This window comes from Elephantulus edwardii, unplaced genomic scaffold (genome assembly GCF_000299155.1).
Source record: "Elephantulus edwardii isolate Elephantulus edwardi_28Jun2011 unplaced genomic scaffold, EleEdw1.0 scaffold00130, whole genome shotgun sequence".
Taxonomy (NCBI): Eukaryota; Metazoa; Chordata; class Mammalia; order Macroscelidea; family Macroscelididae; genus Elephantulus; species Elephantulus edwardii.
In genome coordinates this window covers 4453853-4462902 of record NW_006399880.1, presented here as the reverse complement: position 1 = coordinate 4462902, position 9050 = coordinate 4453853, and the positions used below count along the sequence as shown (strand labels likewise).

General features: G+C 41.8%; 1 protein-coding gene across 4 annotated transcripts in view; it reads right to left on the bottom strand.

Moving 5' to 3' along the window:
* The window catches only part of CSNK1A1 (casein kinase 1, alpha 1), a 43449-nt gene extending 34814 nt beyond the window's left edge, over positions 1 to 8635 (bottom strand). For 2 of the 4 annotated variants that reach the window (XM_006893708.1, XM_006893707.1), the window contains exons 1-2: positions 8398 to 8520; positions 7967 to 8073 (exon numbers count right to left, since the gene is read on the bottom strand). In XM_006893708.1, coding sequence (XP_006893770.1) covers positions 7967 to 8073; positions 8398 to 8520 — 230 coding nt within the window. Of the gene's footprint in view, positions 1 to 7966; positions 8099 to 8397 lie in introns of those variants that run through there. The other 2 variants (XM_006893709.1, XM_006893710.1) reach the window with 2 other exon arrangements.
* Positions 8636 to 9050: the final 415 nt, after the last annotated feature.

Here is a 9050-nt window from a genome sequence, read left to right as displayed (position 1 = left end):
ACAGTGCAACAATGAATGAATGGAAACCCAAAATCTCTGTAAATGTTCATTAAAATTAATAAAATTTAATTTTAAAAAACAACAAACCAACCTAGGGTTTGGAGCCAGGTGCTAATTTTTAGAGTGATTCAAAAGCCAAAAAGTCCTTTACTATTATTGAGCTGATTCCAATTCACAGAAGCTTTAAAAGACAGAGTAAAAATGTCCCATAGCATTTCCAAGGATACTGTCACATACTTGTCCCCAGAAGCAGCTGTTTGGTTCAAAATGCAGACTTTTTGCTGGCAGTCAAGCTCATAGTCATTATGCCAACAGGACTTCTTGTGATCCAGTGGGCAGCAAAGTTTGAGGAGCAAGGCAAAATGCAATACCAGTTCAAATCACATTATTAGATGTGCGTCAGTACGCAAATTAATCAACAAATCACCCTTTATGGAAATCTAAATTCACAGAAAATTGTGACAATTAAGAGTATATATATGCAATGCATGTGCATGTGAGACAGGGGAAAAAGTAAATCTTGACAGAGAATTCTACTACCCCTTCAAAATAGTACACATGAATACTATCAATCAATAAAATAACACTTAAAAGGGTGCAATAGTTAAAGAGCTCTACTGCTAATCAAAAGGTTGACTATTTAAACTACAAGCTCCCAGGGAGAAAGATCTGGCAAATCTGCTTCCATCTTACACAAAAGAAATCTCGATGGAACTGTTCTACATTGTCACTTGAGGTCACTATGTGTCAAAAATTACTTGAATGTACCTAACAATGATACATATTTAGAAGGCAAAACAAGTTACAACTGCACCAAAGAATAAAATGGGCATCTTCTTTCTATCCCAATTTTATCAATTTCCATAATGCAATAAAAAATCCTCTCAAGACTTAGTTGGTCTTACAAAAATCGCTTTTATAAATAAAAGGTGACATTGCATATTACAGAATTTCACAAACAAAATCCTGACTCATGGAATGTTCTTTCCATTTTCTTCTGTATCATACTAGAATATACTGTCCAAGTCAACATTTTGATAGCACTTCCAAAGTCCCCATTAAAAAGGTCACCACACACTCCATAGGTTAATCACAAATTAAAGGCAATGTTATAGTTCTTCAAAAAAAGACCGTAAAGAGAAGAGCTCAGCCACGAGAGAGTAGTCCTATAGGGTATTTTGTGGTGATAAGCAGATTGCTAAATTGTATCTTGCACTGGGCAAATCAGTATTCCTTATCTTAATGGGAGTGTGGGTTCCAGGAGTATATTTATTTCTCAAAACTGACCTAAAAGTACATGCACATATAAACCTACCAGTTTTTAAAAGTTCTAGTCAGAAATCAGATAATTCTGTGTTTTAATATAAAACATTCTGATATATAAAACATGTTTTACAAACATATATAAACAATGTTTTGTTTTAATACTGACTTTAAGAAAACATATCATCTGACTAGAGATAATAGGAAAAAGAACCATTAGGTATTTAAACTTTAAACTCTTCTGTTAAACAGACTACAAGATATGACAAAACTTTAATCATTTTATAATGTCTGCCTTAAATGCTCTAGTTTCGTTTTGGATATTCTTGGGATTAAAGCTCCCTACTGAGAACACGTCAATCATGAGAAACTAAATGATACATTAGGTACAGATTAAATAAACGTTGAAGCAAAATGATTTGTAAAGTCTATGAAAAAAGCAACATATTTTACCATGATTCACAAATATTTATGTCAATTTAAAATACAGGTAAAGTTCTTATCCTGAAATCCCCAGATTGAAAAGAGAATTAAGAATTCTATGAATTATAAGCATCCTAGTTAAACAGTGCAAACAATAGGTTGCTTAAATTTACAGAAGGGCCCTTCTGTTGGGGAGTGTGTTAAACATTATAAAGAAAGCTACACCTTAACTTGGCAAAGTAAAATATCAAGAAATAAATTTTCGTAAGTGCTGGTCATGTGGTAGGTTATGCACTGCACTGGGCTGCTAACCAAAGGCTGGCAGTTTGAATTAATCAGTCACTCTAAGGGGCAAAGAGGGTTGGTCCAATGGAGAGTCATAATCAACTCAAGAGTCAGGTATATACTACATCCCCAGATGCTATGTCCAAGTGTCAGGGACCAAATGGTGGGATGAAAACTGGGACAATGTGTGCACGTGAGAGAGAACTAAGGTAAGTTTGATCACAAAAGGCCAAATAAAGCTGACTTGAGTATCCTTTTCTCCACCTGACCTTTTTCAATGTGGCCAAATATATCATAAAAGAAGGCAAAATCATAGCTCTCCAGCATTAAATGCAAAAGGGTGGGGTATGTTTGAGAAGATATGATCTGATCTTGACATAAAAGGAAAAATGGCTCACAACAGAATAATAATAAAAAAAAACAGAGAATTAGGACTCTAGTTTGAGAACATATTACTACATTAGTTCATAACTAGAAAGCCACAAACACCTTAAATTCAATTCAGTTACTCAATGATTTTTTAAAAATCATGTCTTACATATCCAGTGATCTATGATGCATTTCTCTAATAAAGAGTGGACCTAATCAAATGCCACTTTTATTTTCTGTTAACATTAGTATCAAAAAGCAAAGATTAAAATTCCAGTTGTTTTTAACAATCAAGATTAAAGATTAACTCAACTCAATGACAAGTCAGAACTCAAAGCTGACCCTCCAGTGGGTTTTTATAAGCAGTAAATCATACAGCACGCGACTGCTCTTCTTTCCTTCTGTGGAGCAGCTTGTAGATCTGAACCATGTTACTTTGGGTTGGTAGTCCAGAATTCCTTTATCACTTAGGTACCAAAACTCCCTAGTGTAATGCTCTATATACATCTTCTAGAGAAGAGGGACTAGTGATAGGGATGAACATTTATAGACAGAAGACCATAAAAACTCTCCTATGCCTCACCTTATCTTTTTTATAAATGATTTCCACATGCCAATTCTGTGAAATGATTCCCATCTAAATGCCTAGTCTAAGCAAGCAGGTCTGGTGACATAATGCCTTACATGCTTAACTGTTAGCTAAAAGTCAGAAGTTCAAATCCACCAGCCATCCCAAAAGAGAAAAATGGGCAATGTCCTCTTATAAAGACATGCTAAACTCTGTAACAGGCTTTCTAGGTATAGCTATCATCAGACCAAGGAGGGCAGTGACCAACCTTACCCAGACAGTGTGTAAAATCAAATGGGAAATGACTATTGATCCTGTAGCAGGGTAGAAAACCCTAAACCTTTCTGTTTCTTCCTTACTCGAGAAAATCACTAACTTAGCAAAACTCCTTTATTTTAAAGAGGAAATTATAGAGCCAAAGGACTCACACAGGTGATGGTCTGAGTTCAAACTGTCAACATCTGGCCAACACCAGTTAGTTATATAGTGTCTTTTCCAGATTTGCTTCTTTGAAGAATGCATTAATCCAATTTGGAATAGTAGTACAAAGAGTTGTTGTAAAAGAAATACACCAATATTCCATGACCTCCCAGATGTCAATTCACAGGTCAGAAGAATTTTAATGTCTCAAACTACCTACAGGCTGGATGCTGCCTCTCATTCTTTAAGACTCAATGTAATGCCTTCCTATTTAGCTGTAAGAACCAAATCAACCCACTGCAGACCAATTTCAACTAATAGCAACCCTATGAGGGAAAAGAACTGCCCTATATAGTTTCCACTGACATAAATTTTTATGGAATCAGACTGCCACATTCGGCTCCCACAGCTAGTGGAGTCAGAGCAGCTGATGAGTTTAAACCACCTGCCCTTTGGTCCGCACCACTGTGTTGTCAATGATGATGTTTGCTGTTCAGTCGGAAACAACCAGTAGCTGATTTTCTAGTGGGTTTTCAGGGGCAGTAAATCACAGAGCAGCTGATGGACTCAATACCTGTTTTTGGGTTCACAGCTCAACTCCTTATTCACTGTCCACCAACAGACTCCTCAATTACACTTTACGGTACAGGAAGTTCTGTCATTAAGGCCAATCCTTATTTTAAGATATCTTAAAATAAACCCTATAAACAAAAAATCTGTAGAGAAGACGGTTGCAGAGAGTAAAAGATCTCAGTTTTTCATCAGTGAAGCTGCTGAGGTGGCTTAAATCCTCCCCATCTTTATGCTGACAGTTGTGCAGCTGAACTATTTGTTCTATCAAAGCTCCTTTGTAAACAAGTATGTCCCTCCCCTAAATTTTGTTAATTAGAATAAACAACCAAACAGATAAAATCAGTATCTAAACTTCTAAAACAGCACTTAATAATAAAATACTAATGCAACATTTACCAAGTAAAGACGTAAGCATATACAAACAGTTCAAGGCTGCTAATCTAAAGGTTGGGACTTCAAGTCTACTTAGAGGTCTTCTGGAAGACCTGGGTATTTCCAAAATATCAGCCACTGAAAATCCTAAAAAGAACAGTTATTTTCTGACACACACAGGATTGTCACGAGTTGACAATTCCAGAGCAAGTAGCTGGTCATGTACGTAGAGGCAGGCAAATCTTGGAGAAACTGTGAATTTGGGTCTAAGCCAAAATAAGGCAAATATCGCAATAAAACAAATCATCCTAATTTTTGTTTCCCAGTACAAACAAGCTGTATTTCGGTAGCTCAGGTGGCTCAGCGTGCTGTGCTGCCAACCTAAATGCACAGTTTAAATCTACCAGGGTGCTCCCCAGGAAAAAGATAAGCCATCACCTCCCGTGCAATTTACTATCTTTGAAAACCCACTGGAAGGTCAGTTTTGAGTTAGCTCCAACTAGACAGGACACAAAAACAAGCAAAGTCATATTTATACGATTTTGTAGCATATTAAAAACCCTCGGTGGCAAATAGCACTATGTGTTGGGCTGCTAACTAGAGGTAGTAGGTTCACTTTCACAAACTACCCAAGAATGAAATACTGGTAGTCTCTTCCTGTAAAGATTTACAGCCTTAGAAACTTGATACAGGATCATCATGAGCCAAATTGATGACAGGAGTTTTGGTAGTCTATTAAACACTGGTGACACAGGAGTCAAAGCATTCAGCAGCAGGGTGGTACAAACCAAACTAAGTAAGTCCAAGAGACTTTGAAAGATGAAACTTTTTGCCCTACTAAGATTTAGTCTTGAAATTAGAGGCAGTTCTGCTCTGTCCTGCAGGGTCACTGTAAGATTTGAGTGACTCTGGCTTTCAAGAAGTGACTGCAAGCTGTTGGAAAATTTGTGTCAACAGACTTACTTAATAAAGGGTTGCCACAAACCTTTAATCCGTGTAAAAAGCAAAAACCACAAAACCCCTAAAAACCTTGTTACTAGTGAGACACACTAAAATAAGGTATGCCTGTATTGTAGGTGATGCAGAAATGGCAGGGAATTGAGACAAGATGTTGTCATTCATATAAAGAAAATTTATGCACACCTTATCTGTACATTTTAGAGGAAGAAGTTTTCTTATATATGACTGTAGGAAGTTCTGGTGGCATAGTAGCAAGAAGCTGTGCTGCAATTCAAACTGCAGGCAGTTCGAGATGGTCAATCTCCTCCCGTGAGAGATTAACTGCCTCTGAAAACCCACCGGAGGATCAGACTCCATGGCACAAACAAACATATTTGACTGTACAGAAGTCAATTAACTACTTTTGTTTCTATGTACTTGACCTTACCACTCGTAAAAACACGCATTTTTAACCTTTACCATCATCTAGTTTACATATTTCAGCCATAACAAGACTACTCCCAGATGCCAGACTGTATTCTTGGATGCCCTCTCTAACCAGTTCACCAAGCTTTATTCCTTAAAGCCAGATCCTGAAATCCCATCTTCTCTCTCCCAGGAAGCACTAACTCAAAAACCAGGTTAATCTATCTTTACACCCCACCAACATTTTGTTTTTAAAAGCACCGTAACTCTCTTCACTCCTCTTATCATAGAAATAAAAACAAACATCATCAGAGTCAATTCTGACTTGTATCAAACTCAATCTGGTTTCAAAGACTGTATAGCTTTATGGGAGAAGACTTTCTCATTTAGTGTACTGCAACTGTGTGCCTTTTGGTTATCATACAACATGTAATGAATGCAGTACACCACCAGAGCTCCTTCATTTTGTTAAGACTATTGTTGTTAGATGCTGCTGAGTTGACTACGCAGCAAGGAATCTGAACTTTGCACTATCCTGTGCCATCCTAATTATCTCTGATATTTTCAAGTCAGTTGCGACTGAAGCATCTGATCTGTTGTTGTGTTGTTATGTGCCATCGAGTCATTTCCGACTCATAGCGACCCTATGCACAACAGCCCTAAACCCTGCTCTATCCTGTGCCAACCGCAATGCCTCTGACACGCCCATCCCAATTACCACAGTCACCGAATCAATCCATCTCATAGAGGGTCACATGAATACATCCTGTGATATAAAATACTAAAATAGTCTACAGTGCCCCATTCAAATATGAATCCAACACAAGATGATCATTAGTAGAGTTAACAACAACTGGAATGGTAAAAGTACTTAACATGATGTAAAAATCTTTTATAAAGTCTATAGTAAAAAATTAAAATGCACTTCAAAACGTAGCAAAATATGAAATGTGCAATAATGAATGAAAATACAGCTTTTCTGTAAGCTTGTCAAAAATCACAATTCCAGTCTGTTTTAGTACTATTCTATTAGAAATAAATCCTGTCTTGTATCAGAATTCTTAAGTGTAAGGTTTTGTTTTTTTTTAAATTTTTAGTGTGTGCACCTTCAAATCTGATCTAACTGGTACAGAGGAGATTGTCCCTCCTTCTCCAGCATAGTAGCTGGTGGATTCAAAAGTGTAACCATTTTAAAAGTAAAGATTTTCATTTTTCCACAACAACAAATTCCTTTGCCAAACATAAGGTTTTCTTTCCCCCAAAGATGGGAATCATTTTACATTAATCTTTACCTCATAAAATCTGGAATTTTAATTTACTTTGGTCACCAACAACGTACTCAACTTCCCCATTAAAAATGCTTATTAGCAACCAGAATTTTCAGACCACCATTACTTTAGGTGTTTCACATATCATGAATTTATGCAAATCTAGTCCTTAATTAACGATTTGAGGAATCAAAATGTAATAAAGAGCCTACAGATAAAGACTGGTTCACTGAATTCTCTGGCTACCATTGATTTCTTTGGAAAATTAATGCATTTTAACTATTTCTGCCCTTATTCTAAGAGGATCATTGATATCCGAGTGAAAACTACGCTCAAAGTCTTTAAAGTTAATGACTTAAGAGAACTTAAAATGCTCATGGTTTAATTTTGGTGATTTTTTTTTTTAAATCAGGTTATCTCTTAGCAAGTATCTGCATCTACTTTTTGCAAAAAATTCCATCATCTCCCTGATGCGAAGTGTTCCTGGCACAATAACTCCACAGGTTTAAAACGATTTACGTCGTTAAGTGACAACCTTTCTTTTCACACCCTTGATGTGAATACCTTTCGGCACAGTGGCGACTGTTCCCAACTCTCCTTGCTGGAGCCCATCCTAATCTAGCACACAGACTAAAAAGCAGCAAACGTAACCACCGATGGAGAAATTGAGTAACGACTGCCGTCAGGAGGAACAGGAACGACCGTGCAGAGCCCGATTGGACGACACGCCAGCTGTCATCACACCACCCGCTTCCTCGCACCCCCGCGAAGCCCCCGCGGCCTCCGGCGGCTCCGCTCCCGGCTCTAACCCCCCGGGGAGCGCCCGGGGGAACCGAGGAAGCGTGACCGGTGAACCCGCGCCCAGGGAACGCGCAGGAAAACCGGGTTGAGTCACGTCGCTCCGCCATTTTCTGAGCGGAGGAGGAAGACATGTTGGAACAACAAAAAAAAAAAAAACCACAACAAAAGAGCAGCCATTTCCCCCGTGCGCTCCGGCGGCGGCCCCAGCCGGGCGGCTCGTGCGGGCCCCGGGCCGCCCCCGCGGGCGGGCGGCGCTTACCGTATGTGCGGGATGCCGACCCCGCCTTGGAGGATCTTATAGAGCGTGCTCTCCTTCCGCAGCTGCGGATGCCGGGCCTTCTGCGACTCCAGCTTCACGGCCACTTCCTGCGGGGGGGACACAACGGGCGATGGCATCGGCGGCCCTGGGGACGCGGGGAAGGGGCGCGCGAGGCCGCGAGGGGCGGCCGTCGGAACCGCCATCCCGGCCTGCCCCCCAGGACGCCGAGCTCCGCGCGGCCCCAACCACCCCCCCAACACAGCAAAGTTCCACTAAGGGGGCACTTGTCGGGCGGCCCGGCCTCCCCCCTTCCTTCGCCTTTTTAGGGGACAGCGGGGGAGGCTCCCCGGGCGGGCTCCGCGGCGCGCTGGCTGGGGGAGGGGGTCCGGGAAAGGCCGATGACCGCGCACCCCGCCGCCCCAAGGGCTCACCTCGCCGTTGGTGATGTTGATGGCCAGGTAGATGTCCCCGAAGGATCCAGACCCGATCTTGCGGACCAGTTTGTATTTCCCTCCGACAATGAATTCGGCCTTGGAGCCGCTGCTGCTCGCCATGGTGAGAAACGAAGATGGAGGGCTGGGGCCAAGCCCCAACACCTACGAGGGGAGAACGGGGGCCCCCGGGGCTGGTCCACGGAGCAAGGCTGCGGAGGAGGGCGGACGAAACGGAGGGGGGGGGAAAAACACCCCCCAGACCCGAAGGCCCTTCGTCGGCGTCACAGGGCACACAGTCGGCCCAGGGCCACCTGACCGCCGCCACTCAAGTCACGGTTCTTTTTCTGCCAGGCCGCAGCTTCTGGGATGGTTCTCGCAGTTCACTAGACGGGGCCACTTGCTTCTGAGCGGCTGCCGCTGCTTCGCTTTCGCGGCGACTCGTCGCAGTATGGAAAAGGCGCGTTGTGTGAGGGCGGCACTACCGCTGCCACCACTGCCGCCAGCTCCCGCCCGGATGAAGCCTGTCACTCCGCCGCCGCCGCCGCCATCTTGTTCTTCCGGCTCCAACCAACACAAAATGCCCCCAGTCTCCGGGAGCCGCTTCTTCACGGCGCAGAGAACTCTGGGAAAGATCTCTTCGGGCGCTAGTC